At 43.7% G+C, this 23766-nt stretch overlaps 1 protein-coding gene across 1 annotated transcript in view; it reads right to left on the reverse strand.

The window, feature by feature from the left end:
* Positions 1-23766, reverse strand: part of MYO3A (myosin IIIA) — a 1386887-nt gene that overhangs the window by 1105288 nt on the left and 257833 nt on the right. Inside the window, exon 8 of the mRNA XM_086939966.1 lies at positions 15330-15395. Coding sequence (XP_086796092.1) covers positions 15330-15395 — 66 coding nt within the window. The remainder of the gene's footprint in view (positions 1-15329; positions 15396-23766) is intronic.

The following is a 23766-nucleotide window of genomic DNA, read 5'->3' on the forward strand; positions in this document are numbered from 1 at the left end:
ACGCTTAGGGTGGACAAAAATATTTACAACAAGGGGTGGTGAGGGACAGAGTCTCTGAATTAAACAGAATACTCTCACCCAGTCAAGAGATCAGGGCTAGATCCAACACCGTTTTTTAGCTCACTGCACCATCCCAGTTTCAGAATCTGGCTGTATGCAAATTAGTCTGTTCCTGTCCCAGTGCATGATGGGAACAGGGCAAACCAAACTACAAAAGCCAATTCTTACACTGGGAAGGAAACAAGCTACCGGGGACCGGTTTCTGGCATTTCAGCCTCTTCGGCCCGGCTTGCTTGAATCCTGATGGTGCAATGAGCAAGGGACTCACATCTGAGTATACCCTTCCACGCTTAGGGTGGACAAAAATATTTACAACAAGGGGTGGTGAGGGACAGAGTCTCTGAATTAAACAGAATACTCTCACCCAGTCAAGAGATCAGGGCTAGATCCAACACCGTTTTTTAGCTCACTGCACCATCCCAGTTTCAGAACCTGGCTGTATGCAAATTAGTCTGTTCCTGTCCCAGTGCATGATGGGAACAGGGCAAACCAAACTACAAAAGCCAATTCTTACACTGGGAAGGAAACAAGCTACCGGGGACCGGTTTCTGGCATTTCAGCCTCTTCGGCCCGGCTTGCTTGAATCCTGATGGTGCAATGAGCAAGGGACTCACATCTGAGTATACCCTTCCACGCTTAGGGTGGACAAAAATATTTACAACAAGGGGTGGTGAGGGACAGAGTCTCTGAATTAAACAGAATACTCTCACCCAGTCAAGAGATCAGGGCTAGATCCAACACCGTTTTTTAGCTCACTGCACCATCCCAGTTTCAGAACCTGGCTGTATGCAAATTAGTCTGTACCTGTCCCAGTGCATGATGGGAACAGGGCAAACCAAACTACAAAAGCCAATTCTTACACTGGGAAGGAAACAAGCTACCGGGGACCGGTTACTGGCATTTCAGCCTCTTCGGCCCGGCTTGCTTGAATCCTGATGGTGCAATGAGCAAGGGACTCACATCTGAGTATACCCTTCCACGCTTAGGGTGGACAAAAATATTTACAACAAGGGGTGGTGAGGGACAGAGTCTCTGAATTAAACAGAATACTCTCACCCAGTCAAGAGATCAGGGCTAGATCCAACACCGTTTTTTAGCTCACTGCACCATCCCAGTTTCAGAACCTGGCTGTATGCAAATTAGTCTGTTCCTGTCCCAGTGCATGATGGGAACAGGGCAAACCAAACTACAAAAGCCAATTCTTACACTGGGAAGGAAACAAGCTACCGGGGACCGGTTTCTGGCATTTCAGCCTCTTCGGCCCGGCTTGCTTGAATCCTGATGGTGCAATGAGCAAGAGACTCACATCTGAGTATACCCTTCCACGCTTAGGGTGGACAAAAATATTTACAACAAGGGGTGGTGAGGGACAGAGTCTCTGAATTAAACAGAATACTCTCACCCAGTCAAGAGATCAGGGCTAGATCCAACACCGTTTTTTAGCTCACTGCACCAAAGAGCCTGAAGACCTGGCTATTCCCCAGGAATGAGAGCAACGCCCCCCACTAACAATCAGGTCCGTCTCTGTTGACTCCATCTGTCTAGGTTACAGCGCCAGGATACCCGCAGTAGGGTGACAGTTCGCGCTATATAAGAATGACATACAGTATAATACAATACAATACTTACAGCAAAATGCATAAATATCATATGAATAAAAACTGACAAATCTGACAAAATGGTGTGTGGTTGTCCCAAATGAGTCATATAAGGAAGGAATCAAAAAGGAAGGTGCGTAGTATGGCCTGAGGCCTGCTTTGCACGCATGTTATGTTAGCATGGCTTATTAGAAGTTTGAACGACATTTTATCTTTTGCTGCATTTGCACACGACACTGCATAGCTGTCTTTGTAAGTTAGCCTTCACGAAGGTTTACACATGAGAAAAGGTTTTGTTTTCAGCATCTCTAGACTTACATCGTGCCCTTAGTCTGCACAGAGAGTGCTAAAGCTGTCAAGGGTATCAAAACATGGTAGATGTTTTTCGGCATGTTCACGTAACGCTTTCTAGACATAAAAATTTGGCAGCTGTGAGCCAACTAAGAATCTGGTGCCCTTATTATAAACACAGTCGCCATGATTTCACACACTTGGAAGATTCTCGTTTCCAGGGATGCAGAGAGCCTGCGCTGATCCAGATGTAATTTACTCTTACTGAGCGGAAAGGTAATGGGGTCCTCCAAAACAAGCGCAAGAGACCTTCTTTAGCTTATAATACATAGTTCCTATATAGGGAGGGCGTTAAAACTAGGCATTATAGGACCTTTTTCACCAGCATTATAATATGCTTTCTCCTATTGTGTTTTATGGATTTGTAACCATACTGAGCATATTATCTGACTCTGCCCTCCCTGTGCCTAAAGCAACAGAAACTAACAGAGGACTGCCGTAGCTATCTCCTCTACTTTGGCGGCCATTTTGGAGTGGTCTGACCCTATCTCTCCTCTCTCCTAATCTCAAGTACCGAGTGTCTACAGTTTATTGCAGTATTATACCTCTACATGTACTTAATGCACTGACGTATACCTCATATATTTCTGGCTGCTCACTAGGGGCATCGCTGACTCCTGCTGCTTTTCTTTTGCACATGTATTATGTATATAGACCCTGACCTGGTATATCATTAATATTATACTCTGTTAGGTATATTACACCCCTCGCACTTTCAATATAGTATTGCACCGTTAACTACCTCATATTCAAAAAAACTGCATATCTCTTCACTCTGTATACATGTACCTTGTTCTAGTGTATCACTAATATTACACCTCTAGACTATCCACTGTTATAAGCTGTACCCTTCTTCCTCTATCTCAGTACTGCACCGACTGCTACCTCATACTTTTATTATTACTAGTACTATGCTACCTCATACCTGTAATATTACTATTAGTATTTTTATGCTTATTCTACGTCGATCTCCCTTCACATATTTCTGTCTCCATCCCCTGCGGTAAGGTGAACCCATGCCACTCCTCTCCCTGGACTGCACCAATTACCACTTCCTACATCCCGTTTTCGTCGTATTTTGTGTCTGATTGTGATTATTGTATTTAGATTTGATTCTGACCATGTTTACAACGACTGCTGAGTCTGATTATGATTATTGTATTTAGATTTTGATTCTGACCATGTTTACAACGACTGCGGAGTCTGATTGTGATTATTGTATTTAGATACAGTGATTTAGATTTAGATACATACTACCTCATATTTCTTTTGGACGCTACCTCATATCTCTTTTGGATGCTCACTAGTGTCACCTATGACGCCCTAGCTCCTACACCCAATATTACAGCCTCTAAAATGGAGCGCAACGGCAAGCACACTTTTAGAATCAACTACCCTTCCACCCTCACCAAAAAAGCCACTAAACGTTTTAAACATAACTTCATGAGGTCGCACCCTGAAACACCTTTTGCCGACACCTACTTCTCACCGGGCAACGGAGCCCTGAATACCGATATCATCTTCCACACACCACGCAGAGCCCAATGGAAAAAAACGTTCCTAACCCTACTCACCGTCTCCTCCACCAGGAAAACAACTCATTGCCTAACTCTCTCTATCACACCCTCCCACCTCTTCCCTGGCAGGACTACCATTACTATCTATAACAACGGGATTGTCCTAATTCAATCCACGGACAAGAATTTGGAATTACTAGACAACCTGTTCCCCAAATTCAAAGAGCACCTCTCCAATCTGCGGACCCCCACCCAGATCTCCACCAGCACTATCACCCCTGACGTTGCAGCCCCCACCTACAACACCTCTACCCCCAGCACCCCAGTAAATTGCCCACCTGCTGTTAACACCCCACACTCCCCAAGGACAGACACCCCCAGTACCCCAGTAAATGGCCCACTTGCGGTCAACGCCCTACATTCCCCAAGGACAGACACAAATGCCGCCACCTCTTATACTAACCGCCCCTCTAACAGGATCCCTTTTACCTCCCTCATATCCCCCCCTATCCCTCTCCTCCCTGACATAACAACCCCCACCCACAACACGCCACCTGAACACACCACCGCTCGGAGTTTATCCACCCCCCCCTCCCATCCCCCCCACGACAGACACCTCTCCCTCCTCAGCTCCCTCCCCACTCTCACCCACGACACTCTCACACCTAACAGAACAACTCTCACCCACAACACGCCACCATCTGATAACATCACCACTCGGAGTCTATCCACTCCCCCCTCCCATACCCCCCACGGCGGACACCTTCCCCCCCCAGCTCCCTCCCCACCCACGACACTCACACCCTCCCAACAACACACACAGAACATACCACCTCCCCTACCTTAACATCCCCCTCTCTCCCACCTCCTATTCTCAGCCCTCACTACCCCCCGGTCTCCCCCACTGTTTTCAGCCTTCACTCACTCTTCCACCCACCGGCACCGTCTCCCACTGACGGCACTACCTATGCCTCCCACCCACCGCCTTCACCGCCTACTTCACCCACACACCCCGCCCACAAAGACGCCCACTCTTTGAATGCCATCCCACCCATTTCTACCGCAGAACATTCCAACAACGCCAGTATACCCCTCCCTTCGATTCCCTGTCCGCTTTCCAGCGCACTACACAACCATTCACCATTGGCTCTCACCACCACCTACGCCATCCCCAATGCACCCCCTGACCTGACTTTACCCACCCTCCAACAAGTCAAAGAGGATATTCTACAAATCAAAAAAGATGTCCACGCAATCAAAGACCTTCTCTCATCACAGCCCAGTCTACCTCCCATCATCCCTCTACCCTACAAAGGACGCTCCCGCCCTACATACCCTCGCCTCCAACGACATCCGCGCTGGCCGACCATCCCGGTTCGCAACAACTCCCACCGCCCCCGCCGTGTCCTCAACCCACTGTCGGACCGCGACCTATGCTCTCTCCTAAGCACTTATGGCCCAGGTCCGGTAAAACACATACCTAGCACACACATCCCCATACCCACAATTCTTACAAACCCTCTGAGGCTCCCAACACTCAACAACAGAGGTTCCGTCCCTAACAACCTCAGAAAAGTTCCCCTCACTCTAGAAAGCTCGACCACCCTTCTCTCTCCCAAACTCAAATGCATCCTACTCAACTGCAGATCGGCCCAGAGACACTCCTCCGACATCGCTGATCTCGTCTCAACTAGGGATCTGGACCTAGCCTTCCTAACAGAAACTTGGCTCACTGAAGCCTCTACCCCGATTATGGACATACTAGTCCCCCCCAACTATCACATCATTAGGCTAGACAGGTCCTCGGACAAGACGGGCGGGGGAATCGCTTGCATTTTTAGAAGCAACCTCTCCGTTACTAAAGTCCCCTCCCCCTCCCTCTCCTCCTGTGAACTCCTCTGCCTCGACATCACCAGCGAGGGCAAACAAGTTTGTGCTTTACATCTCATCTATCACCCGCCTGGTGACAATCTCATATTCACCCAACAACTCATGGACATGATCACTTCCAATGCCGGTCGGCAGACCACCCAAGTCTACCTGGGTGACTTCAATCTCCACTGGAACGATCAGAAAGACACAGTGGTGAATAGTCTCAAAACTTTCCTTAATGCCCTTGACCTCACCCAAATATGCGATAGACCAACACACGACAAAGGCTCGATACTTGATCTCATCATTGCCAAAGAGAATTCTACACAACTGGAGACGATTCTACCCTGCGACTGGTCAGATCACCACATTATCACCTTCTTTATCAATGAAAAAGGTAAACCTAACCCGGCTCAACCAATCAAATCCAAAACATGGAAAAGGGACATGAAGAATCTCAACCCCTCTACTATGCCTCCCCACATCGGCAATCTCCTCCTTCCCCCTTCAGGTGCCTCGGATGTTCAATCTCTGACTGACCACTACCTTGAATCTATGAACACATTAGTCAATGAAGTCGCTCCACTGCAACTGAAGAGAGTCTCCACCAAAACTTCTAACCCCCGGTATGACGACAGACTCAATGACGACAGGCGTTCGATGCGAATGGCAGAGCGCACCTGGAGAGCGGACCCCTCAGCACTGCACCTCAAAAGGCTTAAAAACAAGAGAAATGCCTACTTCAGGAAAATAAAGCGCACAAAGTTGGACTTCTTCAGCCGCCAGTTGGACCAAGCAAAAAACAGGCCAAGAAAACTGTTCGAACTAATCAAGACCCAAACAAAGGCACAACCCTTACAATCAAATAGCACAACAAGCGACACCCCACACTGTGAAGACTTCTCTGCTTTCTTTAAGCTAAAGACTGACAACATAAGAAATGACCTCATCATGGATGTAAGCTGATTCCCCAACCACACAAGAATGGCTAACACTCAACCTAAAAACATGGCATCCTGGCGATACTTCGATACCTACTCGGAAGAAACAATACACAAACTGTTCTGCACCTTGAAGCCCTCTAATCACCTCACAGACCCTCTACCTGCTAATGCTGTAAAAGACTTTATCCCCTTGCTCCTCCCTCTCTGGACCAAAATCATCAACTGCTCCCTGCAACAAGGCCTCATTCCAGACTCCCTCAAGGTGGGGCAAGTCACGCCTATACTCAAGAAACCTACAGCTGATCCGTCTGACCTAAACAACTACCGGCCCATCACCAATATCCCCACCCTGGCCAAATTGCTGGAGAAATGAGTCCAACTCCAACTAACAAGACACATTGACCAATTTGACCTCCTCAACTCTCATCAATCAGGATTCCGAGCGAAACATAGCACGGAAACAGCTATGACACACATAATTGATGACGCCCTCCAAATTCTTGATCGCAATGAGTCCTGCCTCCTCATCCTTCTTGACCTCTCGTCAGCTTTTGACACGGTCAAACATGAGAACTTGCTGGAGCTGCTAAGCACTAGAATGGGTCTATCGGGAACGGTTCTCAAATGGTTTTCGTCCTTCCTTCACAACCGGTCTCAGAAGTTCAAGATCGACAATGTGCTATCTTCACCTGTGCCTGCCGATCTAGGTGTTCCACAAGGATCCTCCCTCTCCCCCACATTGTTCAACCTCGTCATGGAACCGCTCGCCACCTTGCTCCAAGCTTCTAATGTCCAATTCCATATGTACGCCGACGACACACAACTGTACCTAAAGCTTCAATCTCCGGAAGATATCAAACATCTGAATTCCACGCTTATAAACACTCAATCTTGGCTAGCCGATAATCACCTCAAACTAAATGCTCTGAAAACTGAGTTCCTCCTCATCTCACCCTCGGCGAAAATTTCCACCACCCAAACATGGCTCAACAACCTAACAGCACTCAATGTCCAACCCACCATCGTGGACTCAGCGAAATCCCTAGGCATCACACTAGACGCCAAGCTCAACATGCAGCAGCACGTCAGCAAAGCCACAAAAGCAGCTAATTTCCAAATCAACACACTGAGGAAAATTAAACCCTTCCTCCCTACTGAAGACTTCCAAACTGCTGTACAAGCGTTAGTCATCCCTCGAATAGACTACGGAATTGTGGCCCTCAGCGGACTCCCGCTATCCACAACAGCACCCTTAAGAGCCTCCCTGAACGCTGCCGCAAGACTCATTACTGGCTCAAGAAAACATTCACATATTTCCCCAGACTTAAAGTCCCTAAAATGGCTGCCTTTTGAAGCCAGAATACAACTAAAAATTGCAGTTATGACACACGCGGCCGTGCACCACAATGCACCCAACTACCTCGCTCAAAAGCTGTCTATATCAGGAGGTTCGAGATCCAATAGAAGCTCAAAAAATCTACTCCTGAAACCCCGTAGATTCCGGAAAGAGAAAACTTATAAGCGCTCCTTCTCAGGAATGGCACCCAGGATCTGGAATGCGCTCCCTCCTGAAACCAGGCGTATCTCCTCCACTGCACTCTTCAAGAAAGAGGTGAAAACCATCCTTCTGGCCAAGATCTCCTGAACCTTATAGGTGCTGGATCAGAGACTCTGCATTGCCTTGTGTCAATACTCACCTTGTCCTTTGGCACTATACCTCTACTTGATGGAGACACTACTACGCTACTTTCTTACTATATATGATACACGTTGGGTCACTGATTCACCCTCCCGGTTGCCCCCACTCAGTGCTCTCTCTATACTAAAACACTGGTATAAGCCTTCCACACACCCAAAGTGTACCTGAACACCTCTGTAGTGGGATCAATGACTTGTGCCGTCTTATACTACCTGTTTACCTAACTGTATACTGATATGTTACCTGACTGTATATTGATATGTTTTATGTATGTTATTATTTTCCTTTCATGTTAGTGACTACTACATTGGTCCCATTACCCCTGTTCATTCCTACGGCCATGTCACTGTGAAGCGCTCTGATATCTGTAAGGATCTTGTTCGCACTATATAAAACTTTGAATAAATAAATAAATAAATACATAAATTATTTTTAATCATATGTCTGCTTAGGTTGCCTAAGATACTGCACATGAGATCACGTCGTTAAAATAAACATTTTAACCTTACTGTGTCTATTTTTTTTAACTCCTGTTGTGGACTGATATGAGAGTATAACAAAAGAGTGTTCTCACTTCCCAACACAGTGTTGTTCTTGGGCTATGAGCTCAACAATGAAGGTTGAGGTTTAGTTCCTCACTTCCTGGAGAAATGCGCACTTTTGCGAGCTCCCACAACATTGAAAAAGCTACAATCTTTCCTGGGCTTTTTGAATTTTGGGCGTACCTACATTCCTGAACATGCCCAGCGTATCAAGCCCATGTAAGCTTTGATACAACCTACTTCCTCCAAATTGTGCTGGCTGCCTGAACATTCAGTCATCTTGCAATCCTTGCAGGCTGATCTTCTTGAATCTAAATTCTTGTCGACTCGTGACAACCCCACCAACCTGGTGATAAGAATCGTGCCAGGGGTGGTGGGTTTCACGTACTTCACTTTTAATGAGGGTGACACAGTCCTTATGTCTTACAAGTCACACTTGTACACTTCGGCTGAGTTGCAGTTTTCCTCTGTGGAAAAACTTTTGACTGCAGTGCAGATGGCGGTTCTTAAGGAAAGTGCACTGTCGCAGGGAAAGCGCAATTTGCTTATTACTCCGTATCCTGCCTTGGAGGCGGTGACGAAAGCCAGTGTACCTAATTCAAAAGCTTTGGATAGAGACATATGATCATTTCATTGATGTGATTGAAGAGGCGGATAACAAGAAGATTATCAAGTACCTTAATAATCATGTTGGTGAAGATGCAAAAGAACTAAAAAAATTCCTGCAAGCTGACGAAATTACATACAGTCAAATTAAAGCAGCCTTGAATCTCAAATTCAATACAATGTCAATGTAGATTACAAAGGGTACACATTCAGATTAGAATGGCCGAAAGCCAGTGAGATAATCAACACATTTGTTAAGAGACTGGATACACTAAGTTCACTGAATTTGATGATGAGGAAGCTAGGTGGCTCAGAGTGATTGACTGATGTTTGTCACAGTCATTTAGACGATGAATGCTGAGAGAAACTCTTAGTCTGAAGCGCGTTTTCATGGCTGGCGGAGTTGAAGAGCGTGCTAATCGACAAGCTGCTGACATGGAGGCCGGAGGTGCCCAGAGTAAGTCAGTCATGAATGTGAAAAGCAATCCAAGGCCGGAGGTTGCAGAGTAAATTCTCCTCAGAAAAAGAAGTTATGCTACAGGTGTGGATTTTTGTTTCAACATGAAGGTAAATGACGCACCATCGGGAAAATTTGCAAAGGCTGTGGAAAAGAGAACAATTTTTTATTGATTTACTAGGCAAAGGAAAAAGTAAGTGCGGCACGGCTCCAAGACAAAATGACTGCCCGAACGTTCCAGAAGTGATTTTCGACTTCTGCCCATAAGGTCAAGCAACCACATCAACAGAGGCAAATCCACACCAAGCTAAGTCGATCAACATCTAACTCTTCATCAATGTCAAGTGAAAGTGAAGAAGATGGTTGTGCTATGTTGATGTCTACCTCAGAGAGAAGTGCTAATGTTGGACTGGCCGCATGTGAGGAAAAACACCTATCCAAGAGAAATCGACATGACAAAGCGCCAAAGTCATTCAAACGTTGTCCAAAAATCATCCTAAAAGTCAATGGTTGTTCAATACCTTTCATTATCGATAGTGGTGCATCAATAAATATTTTGCCTGAAGAGAGTGCACGCTTGCCTGCGTGGTCGGTTACCTTCTTTCACCGATCTTGCCTGCACTGAGTTCAGAGTCGAGTTTACAGTTTTCTATTCTGCTGCTATTCTCCGGGCTTAGTCCCATTTTATTTCTTACTCCCTGTCCCTCTTCTGCGTTTTTAAAACTCTGTGCCTGTGCTATTATAAGCCATATATCCCACATCAAGAGAAATATCTCATCTGACAGTCCACATCTCCTACCACATACTACATCTGCACTGAATGCTAGACTACATCTCCCACCATAGACCACATCTTGAACCATAGACAATATGTTACACCATATGATAGGCCACATTTTCCATGATATGATGGGCATAATCTCTCAACACAGATGACTACTTCCACCATTTATTAGGTTGCATCAGGCCACAAGTCCCTCCAGAGATCACATCTCCCAGCACAGAGTACATCCACACCAAAGACCACATCTGCTATGGACCCTATCTCCCCATATGTGAGGCCTCCCTGCTCTATCACATGTGACACTAGTAACCACATCTCCTCCCAAAACCTACTTCAGCATCATTTGATTGTCTGTATGTCCTACTTCAGTTTTTTGTTGGACTGAAGATAATATTTCTCACCACAGATCACATCCACTTCATATGATAAGCCATATGCCCTACATTAGGCAACATGTTGGGCCAAAGACTCCCTCTAGAGACCTCATTTCACACCGAAGTTAATTCAATGTCATCTGACATGCCACATTTTCTACCTTGGGCCACTTCTCCCACCTAGGATCATAGATCTCACTTTAAACCACATCTGCATTATAGAAAATATCTCCCATTACAGGACACATTTGCAGAATAGACCACATCCCACACCTCAGACCACATCTACTAACATAGAACACGTCTGCACATCTCCCTCACCATAGATGATATTGCCCACTGTACACACATCTACCGATCCAATGACCACATCACGCATCCCGGACCCCTGTCTGGGGAGTCCCAGAGTGAGTATGAACAATGTATAGTTGGCGATGGGAGTCAGAAGGATGGCAGAGGACAGCCTACATTCAGTTCTGGAGGTGGAGGTTAAATATGGTTGGTGTATGGCGGAAGAGAAGCCTTAGGGAATGCCACTGCCTTCCAAGACATAGCAGGGCGGGAGGTTATATACAATGGGACTGAACTGGTCAAAAAAAGGCAATTGCAGGATACAAAATAGGCAGGATTAAACACTTATCTGCCAAACCAAAGTGCAGTAGCCTGCTCATTGTCTGAGGAGGCTAGAGATAATCATGCAGACTCCTCCCTTGCCCCTCTAAACATCCAAATGTACTGCCCAAGTGGATATTGGGAAGAGTCGGGCAGCAACATTATTTCCAACCCATCCAGTGAGTGGATTAAAGATACAGATGAGTGTAGTCCATTGCTCACACTAGTCCCCAGGCCAGTGTCACACACGGCCTCCCATCTTGACTCTGGCTTTTACATGCCTCAATGGGCCTGTGAGATGGTGGCTCCATCTTGGCCTATAGTCATGAGCAAACAGTAGCACTGTAGTATAAAACTGACCAGCAATGTATATCAGCCCTATAACATTTTACTTTAGGGTGAGTGGGACCTAACCCAGTCCAAACATGCACAGTTGGATCCTGACTACCCACCATCTAAAAACACAATCTTTAGTCTTCTTCATTATGAGCAACCAGCCCTCTTTCTTTTGAGGTGCCTATGTACCCCAAACTTCTCTCCTCCCATGTATGGGAGAAGTACCTCCACTTTTGCCCAAGCACACCAGCTGTCTCTGAAGGTATTGGACCTGGCCCTTTCTGCAGTGTCACCCTAAAATGTTTGCATTTCTCCTCCCATTTTGGCTGAATTTGTTTTTGTTCGCTTTAGGACTCTGGGCACTTTACCACTGCTAACCAGTGCTAAAGTGCATGTGCTCTCTGCTCTAAGCATGGTAATATTGGTTTATCCACAATTGGCATATTTAATTTACTTATAAATCCCTAGTAAAGTGTACTATATGTGTTTGGGCCTGTAAATTAAATGCTACTAGTGGGCTGCAGCACTGAGTGTGGCACTCGCTGAAGTGGCCCTCTAAACATGTCTCAGGACTGCCAATGCAGAGCTTGTGTTTGCAGTTTTAAACTGCCATGTCCACCTGGCAAGTTAACCCTCTTGCTAGGCCCTAACATTCATTTTGAATATATATAAGTCGTTAGGCCCTTTCCACCCCAAAGGGCAGGGTGCAGAGTATTTAAAAAGTTGGACATGTACGTTTAAGTTTTATATGTCCAGGCTGTGAAAAACACTAAATTCATTGCTCAGTACTGCAAGGCCCATCTCTCCCATAGATAAAAATTGGGATTAATTTATTACATTTTATAAGTGTAATTCCCACTTGGGAAAAGATAGACTTTTCAAGTTTGATGCCTCCGGACACACAATTTAAAATTAAAATGTATGGTAAAGCTGGCCTTTAATTTGCAAGCTCGAAAATGCCACTTTTAGAAAGTTTTTTTTTTTTTTTTACTTTAACCACTCTGTGCCCACCGGCTCTCTCTGAATACACATCTGGGTTGGGTGAGATTTAGGCCTTGTGCATTCCCTCTAGACAGCCACACACAATGAGAGCTTAGGTGTTACTTTTTAGGCCTTAATGGGCCATTAACTGGCTTTGGGAGGGACAGAGCTAAGCACAGCACAACTTACACCTGTATGGCTGTGCCCTGTCTCCACACAATAGGCCTAACAACCCTGTATTGTCACTCCAGCAAGCTTGGAGCAAGAGCACAGGAAGACGAAGATTCCCTGCACTTTAAAGCAGCCACTGTCTAGAGGCTTCTCTTATCTTCCAGAACCAGGACACCAAAATATAAATAGTGGGCCTCAGACTCCATCACTTCAGTACACTTCTGGACATGTGGATACTCTGCCAGGAAGACGTTCTGCTGTGCTGTTACAATAACTGCTACTATGCTGGACTGATACTCCGCTGGACTCATGATTTGCTGTGCTGACCTGTTGCCTCCTGCCCTCTTGTCTGGGAGTAAGAAGGACTTGACCTGCATCTCCCCAACACAAAACCAAAGAGAATCAAAGCAATTGTTTGCTTGCCTTCTTTTCTGAATTCTCAGGGACCTCAAAGACTCCCAACCACCAAGCTACAGCACCTGGACTCTGCCTTCTATGAGTCTTGCCCTGCGAAGTGGTGTTAATCCAGCCCTGGGTCCTTGGAGGTGGGTATAAAGTGCTTCTCCTGTAGAACACCGACGCATCGCTTGGCTGAAAATCACATCTTTGTTGTTGATGCAACAAGGATTAAGGTACTTGTGTTCAGCGGGCTTCACTGGGTCCTTTCATCTGACACGCGCTCCATCGCGGTCGGCCTGAGCTCTTGACTTTGTCCCAGTTCATACAAGACACTGTGTTCTCTCTTTTATCCATTTTAAATCAGTGCTTAATTTAAGCTGGTGGTTTCCAGTGCTCGGCACCAGCTCTTAATTGTCAGCAGCAACTCTAGAGAGAACCCACCACATGGTGGTGCTGGCTGTCAAATTTTGAAATGAACACAATAGTGTTTAATAATTCAATATACATTTAAATGAATAATACCTGCTACTCACACCTTTATAGCTTGGAGGGCAATCTGAATTGTCACACTTGTGGTGCGTGATGGTTAGTAGATCTGTTGGTATTGTCATTGGCAATGTTGGCAGGGCCAATGGGTAGTGCAGGCCACAGTGGCCTTGGACCTTACATTCCTGTACTTTTATTTATTTATTTATTTATTTCAAATTAAGCACAGATTTGAATCATTTTTCTCCACACTTTGTGTGTTACTGGGCCATATGGTAATGTTTAGGGGTGTAACACAGACCCTGCAGTCCCCGCGGTTCGGGGGCCCCTCAGTTCAGAACTCTGGCTGCAGAGCTCCTGATTTAGCCCAGAGGGAGCTCCCACATGCCTTGCAGGGAGGCCCCCTTACGTTTCGTCATGCCAGTGGCAATGCTTCTGAAATCCTTTTCTTTTCGGTGATATGCAAGCTGTTTATTACCAGCAGATACCATCCTCGCCAACAGTTCAGGTGCATTGTTTCTGTGGTCCATATATTTGGAGGACTGAACTTCTTTTGTTTCCTTAAACAGATAATTTTAAAGCATAGAAAGTTCCAGAATGAGGTGGGCAGAGTCTGTTGAGCTGTTACAACGAGACCTTTGTGAAATCTCCAGCATTTAATGCTTCCTTAGTCACATTTGACCTTTGAAGCCTATGGGGCTGGACAATGTTGTCGCCTCTAGCGGTTTCGGTAATTTTCAGGTCTACAGTAAAGCAACAGTTTCAGCTGTCTTGTTAGATTTCTTGAAATACATTCTTAATGGCATCTATATAAAGTAATATATAGAGAGAGAGAATGGGTCAGCCCTCTTCTGCCATTCTTCAGTTTGAGTGTCATTCAAATGTTGGCTAGGCAATAGAACAACAACACAGAGTATGGGGCAATGAGTCTGACTCCTTCAGCCATTTGCATGGTTAGCCATGTCAATCAAGTTTGCATCAGTGCCTAGTATTGTCACCTGAACACAAATAGTCCTCCTCATAACCCTTGAGGCACTCCCTCTCACAACATGCGCATTCTGGCTTCGATATGCTAAGGGTTGTGTGAGCATTCGCATAGCACTGTGCAATTTTGAGCTGCAACTGTGGTCTGTAATAATGGTAAAAAAATACTGCAATGTTTTGTGGTGTTTTGAATCATCTGCGCATGCCTACGAAAAACCTTGGAAAACAACCCACTCAGTGTCGATGCTACTGTGGAGTTATGAAACGTAGACTTCCGGGATGGTGGATCTTGCAATTCTCGAAGTCACTGGGAACAGCTTGACACATCTGTTAAGAGAGACCAGCCTTGCCTTATTGGGAAACGAACTCAACCTCGCTGAGGAAGAACTGTGGAAAGGAAGGGTTGCATCTGAAAATGTAAGTGCACTGTGTGGTGTGAGAAGACTTAGAATCCCAAAGTGCAAACACTTGCCGGATCATATGAAGGGCATGATAACAGGGAAAACTTGACCAAGCATTTCTTCTTTCAAGCTCAGAAATGTGATTATTTACTTACTTGCTAATGAAGTCATTTAGTTCTGTTGACCAAAGCTCTGGCTGGCACAGGGTCGGAGGTGGATTTCTATACAGGTCGCAAAAAAAAAGAAAGATCTGTCATACAATTGTAAAAATCAAACCGTACATAGAAGCAAGGAGGGCTATACTTCATTTACGTCAGACCATTTCATGTGTATTCCTTACCAACCAGGAGATCTTCAGTAACATTTTTGAGTACTCAGCTACACAAATGTTCTATGGCAGTAGGCCATTAACAAAAAGTATATTCATAGAGCTGGAATTACAGTTTAAGAGGACAAACTAGGAGTTCAGTCAAAACAAAAACCAGACAAGAAGACATGGATAAATGTCTAGAAAAGTGGTGCCTGAATGTTTTCCAGAAGGGAGTTAGGGAATACTGTGAAATAATTTTGCAGTCAGAATACCAGTGTTGGCACCCAACGTAGTGTATGCAGTCCAATTGCAAAGTTCTGACACATTTTAAACTTTACACCTGAAGGAGATGCTTAAAACTGCGAGTTAGTAACAATGTATTTATTGTTAGCATGTATAGAAAGTTGTTATATATTCCTGGTGCATAACTTTGGAAGGTTTGTATCATATTCCTTTCTTTTTTGCCCTTCTAGATTTTAGGAGGATGGCGACTCTGGGAGATATTTTAATTTTGCATCAGCCTGCGTTGTAGAGTGGGGTTTAGTTGCTATTTCCTTGTAGTTGATAAAGTAGGCTGCAAGGCACGTGGCTATAATTGTAGACAAAGTTTCCTTCATGAGAGGATGCTTTTGTTCATATTTCTTAAGGCTTTTGATGAGCTGAATAGCAGCAGGCAGGACACACCTCGATGGGGGGAAGGTGTGGGGGCATCAGTGGGTAAAGTATTGTTGCTCTTAATTTAGTGAGGGGCAGAAGGGGTAAGTTTTTATGCATTTTTTAAATTTAAGAAGGTTGGGCTTACTTCAACTGTCGATGGGCAGATACGCCACCCGAAGGTCTAGCACCAGAGAATGCTTCTGTCCAAAGAGGTTTTTAGGTAAGGTACTTATAGCTGTAGAATTACAGCTGTGTTCTCTTTCTCTGTAAGGAGCATGGTTAATTGTAATATCATCTGAATTTGATTCTTGCTGGCATATGAAGCCAGCATAAGTCAAATAGAATGTACATGATGTCAATTTTTCATTTGTCTGAAGTTGATTGGTTGAGTGGAAGATTGGCTTCAGCGTGGAGTGTGAATATTGAGGAATGCCTGTGAGAATAAGGTTTATGAAATTGGGCCTAGATATGACAAGAGTATGAACAGACTTTTCAGGTGGTGTGCTGGGATTAAATACGGATTTAGTTGTATGGTTGACATATGGTATGAGAGTGTAGAGTCTAAGGTGAAACAGAGTAGTTTCACCTCGACTAGACTTATGGCAAGAAGCCTTCCGCTACAAAAATATTCAACAGAGAAGAATCAAATTTGTTCCGGAGTTTAGGTAAAAGGAGCACTAATCTAAGGTAAAAAATATTTATCTTTTAGGATTATAAAAACATGGTACTATAATACATATACAATATATAGAGAAAAAAGAAAGACCCAAACCCTAAAATGTAAAAAGGCACCCAGTAAAACTAACATTTTAAATACACATTACTAAAATGATCATAGAGCTCTCTGACTGTTGCTCAATATAAAAAAAATAAAGAACTGTTTCAATACTAACCCATTGTATAGTGTTTGTCTATAGACATAGCTTCATGATCCAAAGCAAATCTTACTTTAATCTGCCTTTATTCACTTCTTTAAATGATCCTGCAGCTGCTATTCCTTTTCAAACTTCCTTGATACCCAAGCACTGCAAGGCTTGTAGAACGCATTTGGAACAGATTGTTGCATGTGATAGCTGTATGTTCACCAAGAGCTTCCCAAACTCTGATTTTAACAATGCTGGCCTCAGCATTTCCAATTCTGTGGCAGAACCACAAAACACAGCTTTAGCTGTCAATATCTATTTTATAAAACTAAGTCTTGGGGATTTTTAGCTTGGCAATGAGACACCCAAAGGCATAGTTCAGTGAAAACTCATCATTTATTCCTATGTTGCTAAATGGTAATGTGGAGAACCAGTCTTGTGTACTTGGACACCAAGACAGTTATAAGTTAATGATCGTAAAATGTTATAACTGCAGTACCCAAATGGCATGACCCAGATTTTTTTTCCTCCTCTCCCAAGTATCACTATTTCAGTTGTGTTGCTATTAAGTGTGAGAAGGTTGACTCTATTATTATAATCCAGTTCCCTTAAAGTCCCTAACCAACCACAAAAATGTCAAGCCATAATTACAATGTCATATGTATATTGGAGAATTTGAATGTTATAGCTGCCTCTTTTTTGAGGAAATGATCTGACTTTATAATGGGACGAACCCAGATCGGCACTATAGATGCCAAATAACAGGGGATCTAATACATACCCCTTCTTTAGGCTCTTGTTAGTTTAGATATGTTCTCATACTGAGGGGCCATTACATAGTTTTATTCGGACTCATATGTGAGTGTCTAATGATGGCATATCATGTATTAACACAGAAGCAATTCCCCAGTGCGTCCCTTTTTCCACAAGGAGTTCCTATTTACTACGTCAAAGACACCGCTATGGTTCAACAACATTCATTTTTCATGTTGAGGGTTAAAATATTTTCAGACATCCACTTTTTGAAAGTTCAAGTTGGCAAACTAAGCTATACTCATGACAACGATTGTGGCAGAAATTTGAAAATGTATAATAGTATGGTAGCACACATTAGCTTTGGGGAAGAAATCTATACTTCTCCAATCAAATATCTGTTAATGCGAAACCTCTTCTTTTGCTACATCGAAACAGCTATCGTTCCCGTAATTGCCTGTTAGAACGAAGAAAAGGAGCCACAGCCGATCTTGCTCAATGTCCTTTGTATGGTTTGGGTCACCAAAACCTTTTCCATGTACTTCATCTTTGCCCGATATTACATGATGTTCAGAAGCGCTTTTGGTTTCCTTTCATGGAATGCTTTAACCTAAACACGCATCACAACTTGGTATTTTTAATTTATCATCCTCCAAATGAACAAGTATGTTTACTATATTTACATTTTTTAAGAGTTTTTAGCAGATATTTTAAGGTTAATGTAATTGTTATCCTAGGTCGATTGACTTGGGACTGTACTATTATAATATTTTGATTGTTTGTCTATTAATAATGGAACTAGTGTTGATCTCTGAGGCGGTCTAATTCAATTTTCTTAATAAAGTTGAGATTTCAGACATCCAGGCACAGACTTTTTCGGAACATGAAGCTCAAGTAAGGATATCCACCAAGTGTAGATAACTTTAGGTACACTGGCATGGCATCTGCATATTGGTGAATGGAGAAGTTGAAAAGATCAAGGTCTGTCCTTAAGTCCTAAGTGAACACACAAGACATTGCAGTTCTTGATACATTGGTGCCACAGCTGGCAAAGAGGGCTCTGAAATGTTCTACAAATACATTGAACACTACATGTTAGCAGATTGCTATTTGTGGCACTCCACAGGTCATATTGTTGTCAGGATGCTACTTGTAGCGGCTCTGCTTCTGCTCAGAAGTCCTCATCAATATAGTGGCAGCTGACCTGTACCTGTGTCTAACCCTATTATCCGATACACACCACTGCTTCTCTGATTTTTTTTTCAGGTCAGTTAGTGAGTATTCCAAGCAGAAGAAACTATTGCAAATACGGAGTAAATAATGGGCATCGGAGCAAGCGGAATATAAAAACAAGCATTGCAAATGCAATTGGTCTCGCATTTGTCAGAGCTATTGGCATTGTAAATGGCAATAACTTTTACCTATGTGTTATGGAGTGTATGTATGTGGTGTGTAGTGGACTTATGTGAGTTGTATTGGATTAGTTAATTGTATAATTGCGTGGCATGGATTTGTGTGGTGTGGAATGGATTTGTGTAGTGGAAATATGTGGCATGGTGTGCTGTGGAATTATGTGGATAGTAATTAAGTGGCATTGAATGCACTGGAATTAAGTGATTGGATTATGTAATATGGAGTGTAGTTATGTGAGAGGGTATTTTCATTTGTGGAGTGATATGTGGGGGAGTTTAATTATGTGGTGTGCTGTTGAATTTTGTGGCACGATGTGGAATTGTGTAGTGCAGATAGGATGTATGTGGTGTGTTGTTTAATTGTATTGCTGAGTTGCATTATGTGGTTTGGTGGCAAATTATTTGGTGTGGATTGGAAATGTGTGGAGTTGAACTGTGTGGTGTAGAACAGTGTGGATAGCTTTACCTTTTGGCATTGCCAATGTGTTTTAGCCATGTATTACGGAGACGATGTCTGTGTTTGGATTGGAATTATGTGGGTTGGATTAGAATTGTTTGTTGTGTAAATGTGTGGCCTTGAACTGTGCGGTGTAGTGGAGTTATCTGTAGTGGAATTATGTGGCATGTGGTGCAGTGGAATTATGTGGATAGCATTTATGTGCCATCAAGTGTACTAGAATTATGTGGATTTGATTGTGTGTTGTGGAGTGTAATTATGTGGAGTGGTATTGTGTGTCGTGGAGTGGCACGTATTGGTGGAATTATGTGGTGTTGAATTTTGCAGCTCAGTATGGAATTCTGTGTTGTGAATTGGATAAATGTGGTGTGTAGTGGCAATGTGTTGTGGAATTGTGTGGTTTGATGTGGAATTGAATTTTGGGGAGTTGAATAGTGTGGCATGGAAATGTGTGGCGTTGAGTGAAATGATGTCGAGTGGAATTATGTGGCAGGGTGTGGAGTGTTTTTATGTGGATTGTTATGTGGCATAGAGTGGGTTTATGTGGGGTGTATATATGGAGTAGTGATTAAAGATTATGGACTGCTTGCCATTCCATTGGTCTGCAATTAGTAAGTGCACCACTAAAATGGCAGACTCATATTGCATCATGGCGGCAACTCCCAACATAATCGACCCCGGACCACATCTAATTGTGAACTCCTTGAGCAACCGATATTTTAGAAAGATCTGATCCCAACATGGATGGAAGCTGGGGCAGGCTGCAAATAAAAGGATCTCATTGATAATCTGATTTCAACAATGCAGCCACTTTGAGGCTCGGACTGTCACTACACTCCACTACAATACCTAATTAGATATTTTAGTTACGGTCATCTAAAATTGAAAATAGCGAACGGTACTCTGTAACTTGTAGAATTGAAATAAGGTGGATCAGATATCAGATATCTGTCACATATGTCACAGAGCACTCACCCACCAAACTCAAAATCCAGCCCTTTCTCTTCAATATGTGCACATTCTATTATCAGGGGTGACTTAAGAAGACATGGACTTCAATTAGCAGTATCCAGAAGCAGCAGCTGTTACTCCTTGCTCTACTTTTGCTGGAACTACCCTAGTTGATCTTAGCATTGAGGAAAGCAGCAGGAAAAGAGCTCTTAATGTGTAGGTGCTGTATGTGAGTAGACCGCAGTCCATGCCCTTGACCTATACTTTTTGCACCAAACAGAAGGACATTCAGGGACTAATTGTGGGACAGAGTACAAAGCCTGTGATGCTATCAGAGGTCAAGGAGCGTGTGATGTCACTGCTGTAACCCATTGCATTTTGGGCAGTTTGCATGGAAGTAGCCTTATAATTAAAGTCTTTAGGTAAATCAAACAGATTTGGCAGGAAATAACACATTCAATGACATTGTGAATGTACAGGGGACACTTGTTTCATAAAGAAAAAACCCTGAACTAAAGTTCCACTTTATTCTAGTTTGGAATGTGTTCTATTAAAATTCCTGCGAGCTCAGTGGATTAGTCTGAATCAACGAAAAGCCCTTGGTTGGCGAAACTTTCAAAGATCTCAGTGCAAACATGAGCAGAGAACTTAAAAGTGAGGGAGAACACTTCCAACAGGAAGCACAACATTTCAATGAAAAGGTTTTGCCATGTAGGTTTTTCACACAGTCTAAAAATCCGGCTGCAAAAACCCTTGATAGGTAACTGAGCAGCACAGACGACTGTTAAGAACTCAAAGGAGCTGAGGGCGTTCCTGTTGTGCAGCCTGTACGCACACTTGAGCACAAGTCCTGCACCAACGTAAAGGTGGCCATACCACCTGCAATCGGAAAGAGGTTGCGGCTGTAAGTGAGGGGGAGGGGTGTGGTAGGTAGCATTGCCATTCAATTTGCATGAGCTGTTGTGGCATTTTGTGACATATTGTGGCTTCCATTTGGAGCTCGCCAGTCTTAGGTTCTGGCAGTGACCGTTTTGTCAGTTGCTGCCAGGACTTTGACCACACAGAACATATACAGTCATGGGCATTCTTCTGAGGCCCACCGACTTGGTGACACCCATCGCATTGGCACCTTTGCTGCTGTGTGCTCTCCGTTTCAAGCTTGTGGCTTGAGCTGGGCGCTGAACCCTCTGTAAGCTCACTTCTATGGCGCTATCAGCCGCGGCGAGCCACCAGGTTTTCTCTGTGCTAAATGTGCACCACGTCCCACATCTCCTCCATTCCTCACTCCAGCTGCTTCTCTCCCAAGCTTCGGGCCTTGCCTGCACCACTTCTGCAGGGTCCTCCCATGCGCTGCAGGTCTCGAATGCTCCTCCTAATAAAAAATATATTCTGTAAAGAACGAATCGTTAGCACACATGTGCATGTTGTGCCAGTACAGCATTTCATAACATTGTAACTGCAGCATGTCTTCAGTTAATTGGGGGAATAACAGACATTAAAAAAAAACAAGACCGTTGGTACAAACCACAGCATGGGGAGATACAGAGGGGTTGAGCTAGAGCGAGGGGGCTCTTCTTCAGTGCATCAGCAGTCACGTGCTTACTGAGCTCTTCGTCCCAGGCTCACTGCGTGCCAATTGTACCGCTTGCTGAACAGATAGGCAGAGGTGGCTGTTTAGTAAAGGGCTGCGACCTCATGGTTTCTCCCAATGCTGTAGTTTGAACCAAAAGTATTTTTTGTTCATCATGAGTGAGGACGTGACTACGGAGGAAGGCACTTTGAATCCCCAGGCGGTTCCTGCCTCGTTCCTGGGAGATCGCTCTTGCACACGTGCCTCAACCCTCTGTATCTCCCTATGCAATACTTACCTGGGGGAGGGAGTAAGCAGCGACTAAGCTGCATTAAGTAACACCAATACGCGTGGTCTAAAAACAGACTGCACATACAGACTATGTGTCAACCTGGCAAACGCACACAGAACCCGGTCTGACGAATAGTCTTGTTTGAAATGGAGGGAAAATGCTTCAGAAAAATTGCTAAGTGTGGAGGTCAAATCATTACCAGATGTCCCAAAGTGGCACTGTATGTTTTTAAGCACTAGACAGTGTTTATTCTATTAAAATGTATGTCTCTGGTTCAATACATTGGATTTTTGTCATTTTGGTGTCTATTTGTTCATCCAAATATAGCCTTGATTTATAAATTGGAATTGGATTTTTATTGTGTGTTGTGTCTTACTTAGTTTATATATTGGTGTTTTTAAATGCTTTACACACCTGTCTCCTAAGTTACGCCTGCCTGCCCATGGCCAACTACCATGGGGTGAGCAAAGGAATAATTTATTGAGACCTTGACTGACCCTTTTATTTAGTTTGTGTCCTCATTCCACTTTGCGACAAATCTCGTAGGGTATCATGCTTTCAATTGATGCAGGGGTCATAGCTCGAAACATTAAAATTATTGAGGTCTTTGATGAAAAGAGGAAACGCATGGTGTCAACAAGGTGATAAGATCCTCACGACAGTACAGAGGAATATGATCCACTGCAGTGACATGTAGAAGGAGAAGAAAAGACCAGAGTGCAAATCTGATTGCCACAGGTAAACATGGAAAGGTAACTGACTGCAACTGACAGCAATTTTTACGAAAATATTAGAAAATAAACCTTCAACATGGTGGATCAGGCATGTAACTCAGCAACATAATGAGCTGCTAGTTCAATGACAATGTAAAAACTTGTCAAGGCTACCTCCAGAGACCAGGTATGCAGAGTTAGCATGATGCATACATTTTGCTGTGGTCAGGGTGAGAGTGAAATATTTATTTATAGACTACATGCACCTTAAGAGACAAACAAAGTAGCTTTATTTTGGTACTTGCCATAAAAGGCAGTGCTTAAAACTGTAAAATCATTCAATAATTAAACACTTAAAACATAACATTGTAAGATATTTAAAATACCCACAGTTAAAACTAGCAGCATATAAGGATAACATCACAATGGTTTCCCAATGCCAGATTACATTTCATCCAACAACTCCTACACTTATTATCTACTATTGCATGTGCTTTAAAGAATCACAAAATTGCAAAGTGCAACTTGAACACAAAAGAATGATAGGTGTTAAGTAATGGACAACAACAGGGCAGTATTTTTCTGTCTGTGTCCACACATATACAAAACCCAGG

Source organism: Lissotriton vulgaris, chromosome 10 (genome assembly GCF_964263255.1).
Source record: "Lissotriton vulgaris chromosome 10, aLisVul1.2, whole genome shotgun sequence".
In the NCBI taxonomy this organism is placed as follows: Eukaryota; Metazoa; Chordata; class Amphibia; order Caudata; family Salamandridae; genus Lissotriton; species Lissotriton vulgaris.